Source organism: Vidua chalybeata, chromosome 31, assembly GCF_026979565.1.
Source record: "Vidua chalybeata isolate OUT-0048 chromosome 31, bVidCha1 merged haplotype, whole genome shotgun sequence".
NCBI lineage: Eukaryota > Metazoa > Chordata > Aves > Passeriformes > Viduidae > Vidua > Vidua chalybeata.
In genome coordinates, this window is record NC_071560.1 from 638,810 (window position 1) to 658,002 (window position 19,193).

The window sequence follows — 19,193 nt, forward strand, 5'->3', positions numbered from 1 at the left end:
TAAAGGGGGAGCCCCAAAATTTGGGGGGGGAGCTGAAAGGGGGAACCCCAAAAATCGGTGGGAGGGGCCCCAAATGGGGGGGGAGAGAGGAGGCCCCAAAATTTAGGGGAGTGGGACCCCAAAATTCAGAGGGAAAACCCCAAAAACGGGGAGAGACCCCAAAATTCATCGGGAAAAGGGGGGAACCCCAAAATTTGGGCGGGAATCCCAAAATTTGGGGGGGCGGGGCCGCAGAATTTGGGGGAGGGGCTTAAAGGTGGGGGAGGGGCACCCCTAAAATTGGGGGGCCCCAAAATTTGGGGGGAAAGCCCAAAAACCACCCGGAGCCGCTGCCTTGGAGCCGTTTATTGGGGGAGGGGCCTAGGCCACGCCCCTCGCGGGTCACGCCCACATAGGCTTCGCCCACTCTGTCACACCCACCCAGGCCACGCCCACATCAAATCCACCCAGAAATGGGAAAATGAGGATTTTTCACCCCAAATTTTTGGGGGTTTTTGGGGCTGGGATCCCGAAATATTTTTTGGGGCAGTCCCTAACGCCCCTTCTATATTTCTCCTTAAATCATCTCTGAAGTGACAAAAATAAAGATTTTTCACCCCAAAATTTGGGGATTTTGGGGCCGGGAGCCCAAAATTTTGGGGGTTGGGGGTCCCTAAAAATTGGAGGCAGGGCCAAAGCTGGCCACTCCCCCTTCAGGCCACACCCATCCTCCACTTCTTTAAAATCTCCCCTAAAGTGCCAAAAATGAAGATTATCCACCCAAAATTTTGGGGTTTTTCGTCTGGGACCTCGAAATTTTGGGGGAGGGGTCCCCAAATTTGGGGGGCGTGGCCAGAGGTGGCCCTGCCCCCACTTGAAATCTCCTCTAAAGTGCCAAAAATAAAGATTTTCCACCCCAAAATTTGGAGGGTTTTGGAGCTGGGTACCTAAAATTTGGGGCAACAGTCCCCCCCAAAAAGGTGTGGTCAGAGTTGGCCACGCCCCTCCAGGCCACGCCCTTCCTCTATTTCCCCTTAAATCATTTCTGAAATGACAAAAATAAAGATTTTCTACCCAAAATTTGGGTTTTTTTGGGGGCTGGGACCCCGAAGTTTTTGGGGAGGGCTCCCCAGAAGTTTGGGGCGTGGTCAGAGCATGGCCCCGCCCCCACTCCAGCAGGTCCTGGGCGTGGTCAGAGTGTGCCCCCACCGCATTCCAGCAGGCAGTGGGCGTGGTCAGAGCGCGGCCCCGCCCACTCCAGCAGGTACTGCACGGTCCCGTCCAGCGTCACCCGGCGCGCCAAAACCCGGGGGGGCGGGGCCTGGCCGGGGGGCGGGGCCGAGTTGGGCCGGTCCGGGTCGGGGGGCGGGGCCACGGCCGGGTCGGGGAGGGGCCGGCGGCGCGGGGGGGAAGGGGCAGGGTCCGGGTCCGGCGTGGGAGAGCTGGAGGGAAAAGCCAGTATGGACCAGTTTGGACCAGTATAAACCGGTATGGACCAGTATGAACCACTATAAACCGGTATGGACCGTTATGGACCAGTATGGACCGGTACGGACCATTGCGGACCAGTATGGACCAGTACAAACTGGTATGGACTGGTATCGACCAATATAGACTGGTATAAACCAGTAAAAAGCAGTATAAACTAGTCCAAACCAGTATAAACCGGTATGGACCGGTATAAACCAGTATGGACCAGTATGGACTGGTATAAACCAGTATGGACCGGTATAAACCAGTATGGACTGGTATAAACCAGTATAAGCCATTATGGACCGGTATAAGCCAGTATGGACCGGTATAAACCAGTATGGACCGGTATGGACCAGTATGGACCGGTATAAACCAGTATGGACCATATGGACCGGTATGGACCAGTATAAACCAGTATGGACCAGTATGGACCGGTATAAACCAGTATGGACCAGTATGGACCGGTATGGACCAGTATGGACTGGTATAAACCAGTATGGACTGGTATGGACCAGTATAAACCAGTATAAACCAGTATGGACCAGTATAAACCGGTATGGACTGGTATGGATGAGCATAGACCGGTATAAACCAGTAAAAAGCAGTATAAACTAGTCCAAACCAGTACGGACTGGTATAGAGCAGTTGGGCCCTCCCTGTCCCTCCCTGTCCCTCCCAGTTCCCCCAGTCCCACCTGGGTTTGTTCGAGGGGTGGAAGGAGGCGAACATCCGGATGGGGGGGCTGGGGAGAGACCCCGAATACCCCAAATCCCAAATCCACCCCAAATCCCAAATAACCCCAAATCCCAAATTACCCCAAATCCCCCCCAAATCCCAAATCCCAAATAACCCCAAATCCCAAATTACCCCAAATCCCAAATAACCCCAAGTACACCCCAAATCCCAAATCCACCCCAAAACCCAAATCCCAAATAATCCGAAATTCACCCCAAATCCCAAATCCGCCCCAAAACCCAAATCCCAAATCCACCCCAATCCCACATCCCAAATAACTCCAAATCCACCCCAAATCCCAAATCCACCCCAAATCCCACATCCCAAATAACCCCAAATCCACCCCAAAACCCAAATCCACCCCAAATCCCAAAAACCCCAAATCCCAAATCCACCCCAAATTCCCCTCAAATCCACCCCAAATCCCAAAAAAAACCCCAAATCCACCCAAAATCCACCCAAATCCACCCCAAATTCCCCAATTTCCCCCAAAATTACCCAAATCCCCCTAAATCCCTCAAATCCCCCGAATCCCCACCTGGGCGCTCCCCGGGCCCCGCTGCGCCGGAAGTTGTAGGAGCCGCCAGGGGAGTCCTGGGGGGGGACCCCAAATTCAGGGGGGATTTGGGGGCTCCCCCCAATGTTGGGGGTTTTTGGGGGGGTTTTCGGGTTTTTTTTGGGTCTCACCTGGGAGCGCTGGGGGGGGCGGCGCCGCCGGGCCCCGCCCTTGCCCCGCTCTGGGGAGAGGCTGCGACCCCCACGGGGGTTGGGGGGGACCCCAAAAAAATTTGGGGACCCCCCCCCCATGGGAATGGAAACCCCAAAACCGCCCGGAATTGCCCCAAATCCGGCCCCAATCCCCCCCAAAATCCCCCTGAGACCCCCAAATTTTCCCCGAATTTTCCCCAAATTTCCCCCAAAGCTTTCGGAGCACCCCAAAATCTCGGAGACCCCCCAAAATGGGTCACAGCCCCTCCCAACATTCCCTCAAATTTCCCCAAATTCCCCAAAATCCCCCCTTTAACCCCCCAAAATCCCCCAAATCCCCCCAAAATTCCCCCAAAATATCCCCAAGATCCCCCCAAAACCTCTCAAAATACCCCCAAAACTCCCCAAAATCCCCCCAAAATTCCCCAAAATCCCCCATTTAAACTCCCCATAATCCCCCCAAAATCCCCCAAATCCCCCCAAATTCCCCCAAAATATCCCCAAGATCCCCCCAAAACCTCTCAAAATTCCCCCAAATATCCCCAAGATCCCCCCCAAAATCTCCCCAAACCCCCCCACCCCCCCCGTGGCCCCTCCCCCCACCTGGGCCCGGGGCTGGGGGCGGGGTCGCGGTGCGGGGTGGGGGAGGGGCGGCCCCGCAGCAGCTCGGGGGGCAGTGGGGGAGGGGCGCGGCTGTGCAGCCCGAAGAGCCCCTTGCGCTTCTTCATCTCCCGGCCCGACACGAACCTGCGGAATTGGGGGGACAGCGGGATTCTGGGGGGAAAAACCGGGATTTTGGGGGGTCCCGAGGGGGTTTTGGGGGGGGAAATCCGGATTTTGGGGGGTCCCGAGGGGGTTTTGGGGGGGGAAATCCGGATTTTGAGGGGTCTCGAGGGGGTTTTGGGGGGATTTGGGGCTGGTTTTGAGGGGGTTTCAGGGGATTTAGGGGAACTTTGGGACGGTTTCGGGCAGTTTTTGGGGGGCTTTTGGGGCGGTTTTGGGGGGTCCTGGGGGGATTTGGGGAGATTTTGAGGAGGATTTGCCGGGGTTCTCTGGGGATTTGGGGGGATTTGGGGGGATTTGGGGATTTTGGGGGGCCCGGGGGAGATTCTGGGGGAGATTTTTGGGGGGGGTTGTGGCTCTTGCGCTTCTTCATCTCCCGGCCCGGGACGGACCTGGACTGGGGGGAAAATCCGGGATTTGGGGAAAACCCGAGATTTGGGGAAATAACGGGATTTTGGAGGGTTTTGGGGATTTTGGGGGGGGGGAGGTTGGAGCCCCGTGCACTTCTTCATCTCCCGGCCCGACACGAACCTGGGGATTTTGGGGGAAAAACCAGGATTTGGGGAAAGACCAGGATTTTTGGGGGTCCTGAGGGAGATCTGAGGGGTCCCGAGGGGGTTTTGGGGGGGGAAATCCGGATTTTGGGGGTTCCTGAGGGAGATTAGGGGGGATTTGGGGGTCCTTTGGGGCTGTTTTGGGGGAGGGATTGGGGCGATTTTGGGGGGTTTGGGGGGGTTCCAGTGAGATTTTGGGGGGTTTGAGGGGGATTTAGGGGGGATTTGGGGATTTTGGGGGGATTTTTGGGGATTTTGAGGAGGATTTGGGGGTGTTCTAGGCGGGTTCTGGGGGGGTCCTGCGGGGATTTTGGGGGAATTTGGGGCGGTTTGGGGGAAACCCCGGGATTTTGGGGGTTCCTGAGGGAGATTTGGGGGGTCCTGAGGGGGTTTTAGGGGACTTGGGGGGAGATTTTTGGGGGGTTTGGAGCCCCTTGCGCTTCTTCATCTCCCAGCCCGAGATGAACCTGGGGGGGATTTGGGAGGGAAAAGCGGGATTTGGGGAAAAACTGATATTTTGGGGGGTCAAGGGGGTTTTGGGGGTTCCTCAGGGAGATTTTGGGGGAAAAATACGGATTCTGGGGGGTCCCGTGGGATTTTGGGGATTTGGGGGGGTTGGAGGGGGATTTAGGGGCGGATTTGGGGATTTTTAGGGGGAATTTGGGGGGTCCGGGGGGATTTGAGGGGTTTGGTGGATTTTGAGGTGGTTTGGGGGGTTTGGAAGGGGATTTCGGGGGGATTTGGGGGATTTTGGGGGTCCTGGGGAAATTTGGGGGGCGTTGAGGGGGCTTTAGGGGCAGATTTGGGGATTTTGGGGGATTTGGGGGGATTTGGGGAGTCCGGGTAGGGGTTGAGGGGACTTCGGGGGATTTTGGGGGGTTTTGGGGAGGTTTGGGCGGTTTTGGGTGGTCCCAGAGGGGTTTTGGGGGGACTTAGAGGGGTTTGGGGGTTTTGGGGTGGTTTTAGTGTTTTGGAGGTGGGTTTTGTGGTTTTGGGGAGATTTTTGGTGTTTTCTGTGGTTTGGAGGTGGTTTTGGGGTTTTCTTGTGGCTTTCTTGTGGTTTTGGAGCTTTTTGGGGAGGTTTTTCGTTGTTTTTTGAGGGTGTTTTTTGGGCTGGTTCGGGTTTTTGGGTAATTGTGAATTTGGAGGGTTTTTTTGGGGAGGTTTTGGTGGTTTGGGTGAGTTTTTTGGGATTTTGGGGCGATTTCTGCATTTTGGGGAGTTTTTTGGGGTGCTTTTGGGGTTTTCCTGTGGCTTTTTTGTGGTTTTGGGGGTGTTTTTTGGGATTTTTTTTTTTTTGTGGCGTTTTCTGTGGTTTTGAGGAGTTTTTTGGGGGGGTTGGGATGTTTTTGGTGGTTTTGGAGTTTTTGGGGGAGTTTTTTGTGGTTTCGGGCTGGTTCAGGTTTTTGGGTGATTGTGAATTTGGAGAGGATTTTTGGGGAGGTTTTGGTGGTTTGGGGGAGTTTTTTGTGATTTTGGAGTGGTTTTTTGGGAGAGGTTTTTGGGGTTTTGGGGTGATTTCTGTGTTTTGGATGTTTTTTGTGGTTTCGGGCTGGTTTGGATTTTTTTGGGGGGTTTTTTGGGTTTCAGGCTGGTTTGGGATTTCTGGTGATTTCTGTGTTTTGAGGAGGTTTTTTGTGTGTGTTTTTTGGGTGTTTTCTGTGGTTTTGGGGAGTTTTTTGGGGGTTCGGGCTGGTTTGGGTTTTTTGGGGCGTTTTCTGTGATTTTGGAGGTTTTTCGGGGTTTCGGGCTGTTTTTTGGTGGTTTTTGGGTGATTTCTGTGTTTTGTGGAGTTTTTTGGGGTTTCAGGCTGTTTTTTTTGGGTTTGGGGAGTTTTCAGTGGTTTTGGTGGTGTTTTGGGGAGTTTTTGGGTTTCAGGCTGGGTTTTTTTGTGTTTTTGGGGTGATTTCTGTGTTTTGGGGAGGTTTTTGGGGTTTCGGGGTGCCCTGACCTGTCCTTGTGGGTGCTCAGCGCCCCCAGGAGCCGCCCGTAGCGCTCGGAGCGCGGCGTGGCCGCGAGCTGCGGGCGGGAATGGGAGAGAAACTGAGTCAGGGACACAAATCCGGGGAAAAACCAAAACTGGGGAAAAACCAAAACTGGGGAAAAAAAAATCCAGAGAAAAAACAAATCCAGGGAAAAACCAAAACTGGGGAAAAACACAAATCCAGGGAGAAACAAATCCAGGGAAACACCACCCAAAAAAAAAAAAAATCTCCAATTTTTTCCCCACAGTAATTTTTTCCCCAAAATCAGGTTTTTTTCCCCACAAAATCCATTTTCTTTTTCCCCAAAATCAGATTTTTCCCCCAAAACAATTTTCCCACACAAAAATCTGATTTTTTTTCCCAAAATCAGGGTTTTTTTTCCCAAAATCAATTTCCCCCCCCTTCAAAACTCAGTGTTTTTTTCTCCACAAAATCAAATTTTCCCCCAAAAATGTGATTTTCCCCCCTAAATCTGATTTTTCCCCAAAAAATCTGGTTATTTTCCCCCAGAATTAGTTGTTTTCCCAAAAATCAGATGTTTTCCCCCACAATCAGGTGCTTTTTTTCCCCAAATAAATTTTCCCCCAAAAAATCTGATTTTTTTCCCCAAAATCAGGTTTTTTCCCCCAAAATAATTTTTTCCCAAAAACCATTTTTTTCCCCAAAATCAATTTTTCCCCCTCAAAAATCTGATTTTTTCCCCCCAAAATCAGGGGGCTTTTTTCCAAAAAATCAGATTTTTTCCCCAAAATCAAATTTCCCCCCCAAAAAAATCTATTTTTTTCTCCAGAAATCTGATTTTTTTCCCCCAAAAATCTGTTTGTTCCCCAAAAATCAGGTTTTTCCCCCAAAACCATTTTTCCCCATACCACGGGTTTCTTTCCCCCAAAAATCTGATTTTTTTTCCCCAAAATCTGATTTTTTCCCCTCAAAATGTGGATTTTTTCCCCCCACAAAACCCTATTTTCTCCTCCAAAAAATCTGATTTTTTCCCCCAAAAATCAGGGATTTCCTCCGCCAAACCCATTTTCCCCAAAATTCGTGTTTTTTCCCCCCAAACCCTGTGTTTTTCCCCACCTGGCCGAGCAGCAGCGCGTCCCAGTTGGCGTTGGCGAAGGGCAGAATTTCCCGCTCCAGGTCGAAATATTTGCGGCGGCAGCGGACGCTGAGGTGGTAGAGCAGCAGGTGAGCCACGTCCACCCTGCGGCGCAGGAACAACGGGAAACGGGAAATGAACAAAAATGTACGGGAAAATGGGGAAATCCCGGGAGATTAACAAAAATGTACGGGAAAATGGGGAAATCCTGGGAAATGAACAAAAATGTACGGGAAAATGGGGAAATCCTGGGAAATGAACAAAAATGTACGGGAAAATGGGGAAATCCCGGGAGATTAACAAAAATGTACGGGAAAATGGGGAAATCCTAGAAAATTAACAAAAATGTACGGGAAAATGGGGAAATCCTAGAAAATTAACAAAAATGTACGGGAAAATGGGGAAATCCCGGGAAATGAACAAAAATGTACAAGAAAATGAGGAAATCCCCGGGAAATGAACAAAAATGTACGGGAAAATGGGGAAATCCCTGGGAAATTAACAAAAATGTACAGGAAAATGGGGAAATCCCGGGAAATTAACAAAAATGTACAGGAAAAATGGGGAAATCCTAGAAAATTAACAAAAATGTACAGGAAAATGGGGAAATCCCAGGAAATTAACAAAAATGTACAGGAAAATGGGGAAATCCCGGGAAATTGACAGAAATGTACAGGAAAATGGGGAAATCCCGGGAAATGAACAAAAATGTACGGGAAAATGGGGAAATCCCCGGGAAATGAACAAAAATGTATGGGAAAATGGGGAAATCCCCGGGAAATGAACAAAAATGTACAGGAAAAATGGGGAAATCCCTGGGAAATTAACAAAAATGTATGGGAAAATGAGGAAATCCTGGGAAATTAACAAAAATGTACAGGAAAATGGGGAAATCCCCGGGAAATTAACAAAAATGTACAGGAAAAGTGGGGAAATCCTAGAAAATTAACAAAAATGTACGGGAAAATGGGGAAATCCTGGGAAATGAACAAAAATGTACAGGAAAATGGGGAAATCCTGGGAAATTAATAAAAATGTACGGGAAAATGGGGAAATCCTGGGAAATGAACAAAAATGTACAGGAAAAATGAGGGAAGTCCCGGCAAACGGGAAAATTAATAAAAATAGACACAAAAAAAAAATTGGCGGAGAATCCATGGAAAATGGGAAATTAATTAAAAATATGCAGAAAAAATGGGGGAAATCCTGGAAAATTAATAAAAATATACAGAGAAATGGGGGGAATCCCAGGGAAATGGGAAAATTAATAAAAATGTACACAACAAAAATGGGAGAAGTGGGGGGAAAATGGGGGAAAGTCCCGGGGAAACGGGAAAAAGGGAGGGAAATGCAAAAAAAATGGGGGAAAATGGAAAAAAATGGGGGAAAATACAAAAAAGGGGGGAAATACCGGGGAAACGGGAAAAAATGGGGGAAAGTGAAAAAAAAAAGGGAAAATGCAAAAAAAAAAAAAAAAAGGGAGAAAATCCCAAGAAAACAGGAAAATCCTGGGAAAAAACTGAAGAAAAGGGGGGAAACGGGGGGAAATCCTGGGAAAACAGGAAAATTAATTGAAGATATACAACAGAAATGGGAGAAATCCTGGGGAAGCAGGAAAGTTTAAAAAAATATACAACAAATATGGGGGAAAATCCCAGAGAAAGGGGAAAATTTATTAAAAATGTACAACAAAAATTGGAGAAATGGGGGAAAATTAAAAAAAATGGGAAAAAATGAGGGAAAATGGGGGAAAACCCCGGGAAAACAGGAAAAATGGCAGAAAAAAAGGGGGGGGAAATGCAAAAAAATGGGGGAAAATCCCAGGAAAAGGGGAAAATTCATTAAAAATACAAAGAAATGGGGGAAAATGGGAAAATCACCCCCAAAAATACAACAAAAATGGGAGAAATGGGGGGAAAATGGGGGAAGATCCCAGGAAAACAGGAAAAATAAAAAAAATACCGAGAAATGGGGGAAATGGGGGGAAATCCCGGGAAAACGGGAAAATTTTAAAAAATACAAAGGGAGAAATTAGGGGAACTGCCAGGAAAACGGGAAACTCCCCCCCAAAATAAGGGGAGAAGTGAGGGGAAAATGGGGGGGAAAATGGAGGAAAATCCTCCACAATTTTGGGGTGTTCTTGGCGCCCCCCTCACCAGCGCAGGGGCAGCCTCCGCACGCTCTCGGCCCCGCCCCGGCACACGCTGCACTCGAAGATGTAAAACCTGCAAAAGAACCCCAAAAAACACCCCAAATCACCCCAAAATCCATCCCAAAATCCATCCCCAAACCACCCTAAAATACCCCCAAAACCACCCCAAAATCCATCCTGAAATCCATCCCAAATCCAGCCCCAAATTACCCCAAACTCCTCTCAAAATCCATATCCACATCCCCCCAAAATCACCCAAAAACATTCCCAAATCACCCCAAAATCACCAGAAATCCATCCCAAAAGCACCCTGAAATCCCAAATCCAAGCCCAAATTTACCCAAATTCACCCAAAATCTATTCCAAAATCACCTGAAATTCACCCAAAATCCACCCCCAAAATCCATCCCCAAATCACCCCAAAATCCATTCTGAAATTCACCCCAAAATCCATCCCCAAAGCACCCCAAAATACCTGCAAATTCAACCCCAAATTCACCCAAAATCACCCCAAAATCCATCCCAAAATCCAACGCCAAATTCACCCAAAATCACCCCAAATCCATCCCAAAATCCAACCACAAATTCACCCAAAATCCAACCCCAGTAATGGGAAAAATCCTCCAAAATACCCCAAAATACCGGGAAAATTGTCCAAAATTCCCGAAAATCCCTCAAAATTCCCAAAACCTCAAAACCCCAAAATCCCCCAAAACCCCTGAAAATATCTGGAAAAGTCCCCCAAAATCCCCCAAAAAACCCTCAAACCACAAAATCCCAAAACTCCCAAATCCCCCAAAACCCCAAATCTACCCCAAAATCCCCCAAAACCCCTGAAAATATCGGGGAAAATCCCCCCAAATTCTGAAAAATATCAGGAAAAATGCCCTAGAATTCTTGAAAATCCCCCAAACCCCCAAAATCCCCCACAGTTCCTGAAAATACCGGGGAAAATCCCCCAAAATCCCCTCAAAAAACCCCAAAACCCCCAAAATACCCAAAACCCCAAAACACCCAAAAATCCCCAAAACGGCTGAAAATATTAGGAAAAATCCCCACAAATTCCCAAAAATATTGGGAAAAATCCCCCAAACCCCCCCAAAAAAACCCCAAAACCCCCCCAAACCCCTGAAAATATCGGGAAAAATCCCCCCAAATTCCTGAAAATCCCCCAAAATCCCAAAAACCCCAAAAACCCCCAAAAACCCCAAAACACCCAAAATCCCAAATACCCAAAAACCCATGAAAATTTCGGGGGAAATCCTCCAAAATTCCAAAAAATATTGGGAAAATTCCCCCAAAATCCCCAAAAATACCGGGAAAAATTCCCAAAAATCCCCCAAATGCCCCAAATGCCCCAAAGCCGCGCCCCCGCGCTGACCGGTCTCCGTAGAGCAGCGGGCGCCTCAGGCACTGCGTGCAGGCCTCGTGGAACCACTGCCGGCAGCGGCGGCACTGCAGCATCTTCAGGTTCCAGCTGGGAGCGAGGGAATTCCCGGGATTTTGGGAATTTTTGGGGGGAATTTTGGGAATTTTGGGAATTATCAGGGGGATTCTGGAAATTTTAGGAGGTTTGGGGGATTTTTGGGGGATTTTTGGGGGGGTTTTGGGGATTTTGGGAGGTTTGGGGGAGCACTGGGAGAACTGGGAGCACTGCAGCATCTTCAGGTTCCAGCTGGGAGCGAGGGAATTCCCGGGATTTTGGGAATTTTCAGGGGGATTTTGGGAATTTAGAGAATTTTTGGGGGATTTTTGGGGGGCTTTGGGGGGTTTTGGGGGAGCCCTGGCAGTGCTGCAGCATCTCCAGGGTCCAGCTGGGATTAAGGGAATTCTGGGAATTTTGGGAATTTCAGGAATTTTGGGGGGTTTGGGAGGAATTTGAGGGGATTTCAGGAGGATTTCGGGGCATTTGGGGGGATTTTTTTTGGATTTTTGGAGGGATTTTGGGGGCAGCACTGGGAGTATCTCCGGGTTCCAGCTGGGAGTGAGGGAATTCCGGGAATTCCAGGATTTTTCAGGAATTCCGGGATTTTTTGGGGGGAATTCTGGGATTTTTTGGGGGGAATTCTGGGATTTTCTTGGGGGAATTCTGGGATTTTTTGGAGGGAATTCCAGGATTTTTCAGGAATTCAGATGTTTTCTTGGGGGAATTCCAGGATTTTTTGGGAATTCAGGGATTTTTTTTGGGAATTCCAGGATTTTTTTGGGAATTCCAAGATTTTCTGGGATTTTCGGGGGCGTGACTCAGTGCCCGCTGTCCCGGCAGTTTTGGGGTGGTGCTGGAGGTTGTGCAGGTGGAATCTGGGGCAGATTTTGGGGGCAGATTTGGGGGTTTTGGGGCCCTTTATGAGTGGATTTTGATGGGGATTTTTTCGGGAATTCCGGAATTTTTTTGGGAATTCTGGGGCTGTGACTCACTGGCCGGGCCCAAAGCAGTTTTGGGGCAGCGCTGGAGGTTTTGTAGGTGGAATTCGGGGCAGATTTGGGAGTTTCGGGGCTGTTCCGGGGCCAGGTTTGGGTGATTTTGGCTGGGATTTTTTCCGGAATTGTGGGATTTTTTCGGGAATTGCGGGATTTTTTCGGGAATCGCGGGGCTGTGACTCACTGGCCGGGCCCGCCGCAGTAGCAGTAGCAGTGCTGGAGGTTGTGCAGGTGCGGCGGGTCCCAGTCCAGCGCCCCGAGCGCGTACGGCAGCACCGACTTCATCCGCAGCATCGCCCGCGCCTGCGGGCCCCGGCGCAGCGCCCCGCCCCGCTGGGATGGGAATAAACACCGGGAATTACATCAGGAACTGCCCCGGCGCAGCGCCCCGCCCCACTGGGATGGGAAAAATCGGGAATAAACACTGGGAATTAATGGGAATAAACACCGGGAATTACACCAGGAATTAACGGGAATAAATACTGTGAATAACCAGGAATTCCACCAGGAATGGATGGAGAAAACACCAGGAAAAAACTGGGAATTAACGGGAATTCACACCGGGAAAACACCGCGGATAAACACCTGGAATTACACCGGTTATTAACGGGAATTCACAGAGGGAATGGTCCCGCTGGAGAGCTCCACCCCGCTGGGAAAACACTGGGAAAAACTGGGAATTACACTGGGAAAAACTGGGAATTCACACCGGGAATTACACTGGGGAAAACCGGGAATTACACTGGGAATTAATGGCAAAAACTGGGAATTACACCGGGGAAAACACCAGGAATTACACTAGGAAAAACCGGGAATTCACACTGGGAATGGCCCCACTGGAGCCATTCCCACCCCACTGGGATGGGAAAAACACCAGGAATTACCCCGGGAAAAAATGGGATTTACACTGGGAATGTATGAGGAAAACACCAGGAAAAACCTGGGAATTCCAGCGGGAATTACACCAGGAAACTACTGGGAATTCACACCGGGAAAAAACAGGAATTCCAGTGGGAATTAACGGGGAAACACCTAGGGAAGCACCGGGAATGACAGTGGGGATTAACGGGAATTAACACTGGGAATGAATGGGAATTGCAGCAGGGATTGATGGGGGTTGACAGGATGAATGGGGAAACCCAGGAATTCCAATCGGAATTCCAGCAGGGATCACCAGGAATGACACCCAGAATGAACAGGAAATCGGTGGGAATTACACTGGGAATTACAATGGGAATGAATGGGAAAAACCCAGCGGGAATTCCAGTGGGAATTAATGGGAAAGACACCGGGAATGAACAGGAAAACCCTGGAATTCCAGCAGGAATTCCAGTGGGAATCACTGGGAATGACACCAGGAATGAACAGGAAAACAGTGGGAATTACAGCAGGAATTCCAATGGGAATTACAATAGGAATTGCAGCAGGAATTACCAGGAAAAACCCGGGAATTCCAGCACGAATTACCAGGAATGACACCAGGAATGAACAGGAAACCAGTGGGAATTCCAGTGGGAATTGCTGGGAATGATACTCAGAATGAATGTGAAACCAGTGGGAATTCCAACAGGAATTCCAATGGGAATGAACTGGAAAAACCCAGGCATTCCAACAGGAATTCCAGCAGGAATTAATGGGAATGACACTGGGAATGAATGAGAAAACAGCGGGAATTACACTGGGAATTCCAGTGGGAATTCCAGCGGGAATTCCAGCAGGAATCACTGGGAATGACACAAGGAATGAACAAATCAGGATTGGGACCCCAAAATTCGGGAGTTTGGACGCCAAAAGTGGGATCAGGACAGCGAGAAATAGGATCGAGACCGCAAAAAATTGGAATTCCATCCTAAAAATTGGAGCTTGGACCCCAAAAATTGGGATTGGAACCCCCAAAATTTGGAGTTTGGATCCCAAAAGCTGGGACTGGAGCCCAAAAATTGTGAATTTTAAGGCAAAAAAATGGGAATTTTGGGCAGAAACCCCGAATTTTAGGTGCTAAACCTGGGATTTGAGGGCGAATCCTGGGATTCAGAGCTCCCAACCCTGCAGGAGCCTCCCCGGGGCGGGATTTGGGGAATCCAGGGAAGTTTTGGGGAAATTTTGGGGAAATTTTGGGGAAATTTTGGGGAAATTTGGGGAATTTTGGGGAATTCTTTGGGACATTTTGGGGAATTTTTTGGGAATTCTTTGGGGATTTTTTGGGGGAAATTTTGGGGATTTTAAAGGAAATTTTTAGGGAATTTTTGGGGCATTTTTTGGGAATTTTTTGGGAATCTGGTGAGCTCTGGGCTCACCTTGGTGGCCACGGCGAAGACGCAGCGGCGGCAGCTCCAGGGCGCGGCGCCGCCGGGGGGCGGGGGCACGTGGCAGCGCTGGTGGTATGCTGGGAAAAACGGCAATTCCAGGAATTTCGGGAATTCCTCGGGAATTCGACACCCGCCAGCCTTCTCCCAGCCCCTCCCCCACTTTTCCCGCTGTTACTCCCTTTTTTTTTTTGGTGTTTTTTTGACCCAAATCTGCTTTTTCCCCCCCATTTTCCCCACCCTTGTCCCATTTTCCCCCCATTCCTCCCGGGTTTTTTTCCCCATTTCCCACCCCATTCCAACTTTTCCCATTTTCCCACTCAAATCCCAGTTTTTTCCCATTTTCCCCACTTTTGAGGGGATTCTCCCATTTTTCTCATTTCCCCCCATTTTCCTATTGAAATTTTCGTTTTTCCCCACCCATCACATCTTAATTCCCATTTTCCCCATTTCCCAGTCCATTCCCATTTTCCCAATCCCATTTTCCCACCCAAATACCATTTTTCCGATTTTCCCACTTTGAGGGGATTTTCCCACCCCTTTTCCCATTTTTCCCACTTTATATTCCTATTTTTCTCCCATTTTCCCACCCCATTCCCACGTTTCCCACATCCAAACCCAATTTTCTCCATTTTCCCCCATTTTCCCCACTTTTGAGGGGATTCTCCCATTTTCCCATTTCCCCCCATTTTCCCTTTGAAATTCCTATTTTTTCCCACCCATCACATCTTAATTCTCATTTTCCCAGTCCATTTCCATTTTCCCAATCCCATTTTCTCACTCAAATCCCAGTTTTTTCCCATTTCTCCTCCCATTTCTCCTCCCGTTTTTTCTCCCCGTTTTTCCCATTTTCCCGAGTTTTTCCCATTTTCCCCGTTTTTCTCCCCGTTTTTCCCAATTTTTCCATTTCCCTCCCGTTTTGCCTGGCGTTTCTCTGACCGTGGCCGCACTTCCCAGGACCAGGGAATTTTCGGTATTTTTTCCCCAGGTTTTTTTTCCCCGTCTTTATCTCCATTTTTCACCCCGTTTTCCCCGTTTTTATCCCCATTTTCCCCGTTTCCCCCCGTTTCCCCCCGTTTTTCTCCCCATTTTCCCCGTTTCCCCCGTTTTCCCCAATTTTCCCGTTCCCCCCCCCGTTTTTCCCGGCGTTTCCTGACCGTGGCCGCACTTCCCGCACCGCACCAGGGAATTTTCGGGATTTCGGGAATTCCCGGCGCAGACGCAGCACGAGGGGTCGTCCCCGGGCTCGGCCGCTGGGGGGCGCCAGGAGGCCATTAAAGCGTTAATTAACGGTTCGTTAATTAATTAGTTAATTAGTTAATGAACCGGCCCTAACTCATCAATCCATCGCTCATTAGCCGCTAATTAAGGGCTTTAATTGGGGATTCGGGCTCACCGGGGCTGATGTCCTTCCAGAGAACGAAAAATTGGGAATTGTCCTCGAATTGGATCAAACAGCCCCGGCGGGCGGCGTCCACCTGCGGGGAGGCGGGATTGGACTGCGGATGGGGGGATTTGGGGGGGATTTTAGGGATTTGGGGGATTTAGGGGATTTGAGGGAGTTTGGGGATTTGGGGATTTTGGGAGGATTTGGGGGAACTTGGGGGATTTGGGGGATTTTGGGGATTTTAAAGGGTTTGGGGGATTTGGGGTATTTTGGGGCGTTTGGGGGGATTTGGGAGATTTTGGGGGATTTTGGGGATTTGGGGATTGTGGGAGATTTGAAGATTTGGGGATTTTGGGGAATTTTGGGATTTTGGGGGGTTTGGGAAATTGGGGGGTTGGGGGGGTTGGGAGGTGTGAAGGATTGGGGGTTTTAGGGGATTTGGAGATTTTGTGGGATTTGGGGATTTGAGGGAGTTTGGGGATTTTGAAGGATTTTGGGGGGATTTGGTGGATATGGGGGATTTGGGGCATTTTGAGGGGATTTGGGGGATTTGGGGGGATTTGGGATTTTGGGGGATTTGGGGGAATTTTTGGGATTTGGGGGGATTTGGGGGGGATTTTGGGATTTTGGGAGGATTTTGGGGAACTTGGGGGATTTGGGGAGAATTGGGGGGGTTTGGAGGGATTTGGGGATTTTGGGGGGATTTGGGGGTTTGGAGAGCTTGGGGGATTTGGGGATTTTGAAGGGTTTGGGGATTTTGGGGGATTCGGGGGATTTTGGGGAATTTTGGGGAGTTTGGGGGGATTTTGAGGGGATTTGGGGGGATTTGGGGAGTTTTGATGGATTTGGGGGGTTTTTACGGGCTGGGTTTGGCTGGTTTGGCAAGTTTTGGGCTGGTTTGGGGGGTTTTAGGGGTGTTTTTGGGGAGATTTGGGGAGTTTTGGGGTTGGTTTGGGGAGTTTCGGGGAGTATTGGGGTGTTTTTGGGGATTTTGGGTTGATTTGGGGAGTTTCAGCGGTGTTTTGGGTGTTTCAGGGGTGTTCTGGGGGAGAATTGGGGGTGTTTTAGGAGTGGTTTAGGGATTTTTTTGGGGTGTTTTAGGGCAATTTTTGGGCTGTTTGGGGCTGATTTTGGGGCTATTTTTGGGCTGATTTTGGGGTTTTTTTGGGGCTATTTTTGGGTTATGTTTGGGCTATTTTTTGGGTTATTTTGGGGCTATTTTGGGGCTGATTTTTAGGTTATTTTGGTGCTATTTTTGGGCTGATTTTTAGGTTATTTTGGGGCCGGTTTGGGCTGGCTTTGCACTCATTTTGGGCTGATTTTGGGTTATTTTGGGGTTGGGTTTGCTCTGGTTTTTGGGATGGTTTCGGGCTGGGTTTTCTTGGTGTTTTTGGGGCTGTTTTGTGTTTGGTTTGGTCTCATTTTCAGCTGCTTTGGGGCTGTTTTTCTGGCTGGTTTTAGGCTGATTTTGGGGCTGGCTTTGGGCTATTTTAGGGCTGTTTAAGGTCTATTTTTGGGGCTGGTTTGGGGGTGGGTTTGGTCTGATTTTGGGGCGAAGTCTGGGCAGTTTCTGGGCTGGTTTTGGGGTATTTTTGGGCCGGTTTTGGACTGGTTTAGGGTTCTTTTAAGGGTAGGGTTTGGGCTGGTTTAAGGGCTGGTTTCGGCCTGGGTTTTGGGCTGGTTTTTGGTTTTTTTTGGGCTAGTTTAGGGCTATTTCGAGGGATGTTTTTCTGGCTGTTTTGGGCTGTTTTAGGGCTGCTTTAAGGCTGGACTTTGGGCTGGTTTAGGGCCGGTTTAAGGCTGGACTTTGGGCTGGTTTCGGGCAGTTTTGGGGGTGTTTTGGGCTGATTTAGAGCAGTTCCAGGGCTGTTTCAGGGCCATTTTTGGGGCTGTTTCAGGGCCGTTTTTGGGGTGCTTTGGGGCTCTTTTGGGTCCCACCTTCTTGACGATGCCCAGGTAGAGCAGCCCGTCTGTCCAGCGCGCCAGCACATCCTGCCCTTCCCCGATCTGGGGGGGCCTCGGGGGGCTCTGGGGGGGCGACCCCCCCCCGGTGGCCTCCATCACACCCGGGGGCCTGCGGGGCCAAAATGGCGCTGACACCCCGAAAATGGGGCCTGGGAGGGCTGGGGAAAGGGGGGGGCCTGGTTTGGGGATTTCCAATTTGAGGGGGTCCCAGCTTGGGGTGGGGTTCCCTTTTTGGGGGTGTCCAATTTTGGGGGATCCCAGTTTTACGGGGTCCCATTTTTGGGGTGCTCCCTTTTTGGGGGATCCCTTGTTTGGGGGGGTCCCGTTTTGGGGAGACTGTCCCATCTGAGGGGTCCCGTTTTGGGGTGTCCCGCGGTGAGGGGGGGTACCGGCTCCCATTTTGGGGGTGTCCATTGCTGGGGGGCGGGGTCCCGCGGGGGGGGTGTGTCCCTATTTTTTGGGGGTGTCCCTTTCCCATGGGGCTGTCCCGTTTTTGGGGGTGTCCTGTTTTTCAGGGGCTGTCCCGTTTTTCAGGGGGTCCCTATTTTTGGGGGGGGTGTCCCTGTTCCTGGGGCTGTCCCGTTTTTCTGGGGCTGTCCCTATTTTTGGGGCTGTCCCGTTTCTGGGGGTGTCCCTGTTCCTGGGGCTGTCCCGTTTTTCTGGGGCTGTCCCTATTTTTGGGGCTGTCCCGTTTTTGGGGGTGTCCCTGTTCCTGGGGCTGTCCCGTTTTTCTGGGGCTGTCCCTATTTTTGGGGCTGTCCCGTTTCTGGGGGTGTCCCTGTTCCTGGGGCTGTCCCGTTTTTCTGGGGCTGTCCCTATTTTTGGGGCTGTCCCGTTTTTGGGGGTGTCCCTGTTCCTGGGGCTGTCCCGTTTTTCTGGGGCTGTCCCTATTTTTGGGGCTGTCCCGTTTCTGGGGGTGTCCCTGTTCCTGGGGCTGTCCCGTTTTTGGGGGTGTCCCTGTTCCTGGGGCTGTCCCGTTTTTCTGGGGGTGTCCCGCGCGCAGGGGGTGGGGGTTCTCACGCCGGCAGCGGGGGGGTCCCGAGGGTCTCCTGCCGCTCCCGGGGGGGGTCGCGGCCCCCCCGGCCCGGACCCCGAGCGGCCGCTGCGGGCGGCGGCGGCGGCGGCGGGGCCGTGACGCAGCAGCGGCGGCGCGGGGGGGGCCGGGGGGGGGCGGCCGAGGGACGGCGGCACCGGGGAACCCCCCGGGACCCCTCGGGACCCCCCCGGGTCCCCTCGCGGCGGCGCCGGGGGCCGGGCGGGGGCGGGGCCGGCGCGGAGACCCCAAAAACGCCCCCAAAATCCGCCCCCCATTTCCCCCCCCCGCCACCGCGGCTGCCACGCCCACGGGGAGACCACGCCCACGGTGCGATGGCCACGCCCCCTTCGCGCGCCCGCAGCGGCCCTGCAGAGGGTGGGGCCACGCCCACAACGGCCAAGCCACGCCCACACAGTGATGGCACACGCCCGCGGCCACGCCCACTTAACCCTCAGGGCCCACGCGGTCGCAGAAGCCACGCCCATAACTCCCAAGATACGTCATCGGCCAAACCACGCCCCCTCCGCGCCCCGCCCCGCCCCTCGGGGATCTGGGGGGAAATTTCGGCGTTTTGGGGGATTTGGTGCGCCTCAGGGGAGATCCTGGGGGGTCT

General features: G+C 51.0%; 1 protein-coding gene across 19 annotated transcripts; it reads right to left on the reverse strand.

Moving 5' to 3' along the window:
• Positions 1 to 330: 330 nt before the first annotated feature.
• Positions 331 to 18,916, reverse strand: PHF1 (PHD finger protein 1). Of its 19 annotated transcripts, none has more exons than XM_053967782.1 (15): positions 18,565 to 18,912; positions 17,518 to 17,653; positions 15,589 to 15,691; positions 15,375 to 15,445; positions 14,184 to 14,272; positions 12,071 to 12,219; positions 10,847 to 10,942; positions 9,470 to 9,538; positions 7,295 to 7,418; positions 6,184 to 6,251; positions 3,499 to 3,669; positions 2,875 to 2,935; positions 2,726 to 2,781; positions 2,147 to 2,194; positions 331 to 1,421 (listed from the first exon to the last, which is right to left on the reverse strand). In XM_053967782.1, the coding sequence occupies exons 1-15, from the start codon at positions 18,853 to 18,855 to the stop codon at positions 1,172 to 1,174; spliced, it is 1,782 nt and encodes a 593-aa protein (XP_053823757.1). In that variant the 5' UTR covers positions 18,856 to 18,912; the 3' UTR covers positions 331 to 1,171. The 19 variants fall into 19 exon arrangements, with proteins under 19 accessions (XP_053823757.1, XP_053823759.1, XP_053823760.1 ...); XM_053967784.1 differs by having other exon boundaries at positions 15,589 to 15,670; positions 18,565 to 18,911; XM_053967785.1 differs by having other exon boundaries at positions 3,499 to 3,642; positions 18,565 to 18,911.
• Positions 18,917 to 19,193: the final 277 nt, after the last annotated feature.

Excerpts from the sequence above, each read along its gene's own strand:
- PHF1 (XM_053967782.1), bottom strand. The coding sequence starts at position 18,855 with ATGGGGGGCGGATTTTGGGGGCGTTTTTGGGGTCTCCGCGCCGGCCCC. Across the intron at positions 10,943-12,070 it reads TACTGCGGCGGGCCCGGCCA|CTGGAACCTGAAGATGCTGC; the intron begins GTGAGTCACAGC and ends CCTCGCTCCCAG. Across the intron at positions 2,195-2,725 it reads GGGGCCCGGGGAGCGCCCAG|CCCCCCCATCCGGATGTTCG; the intron begins GTGGGGATTCGG and ends GTCTCTCCCCAG.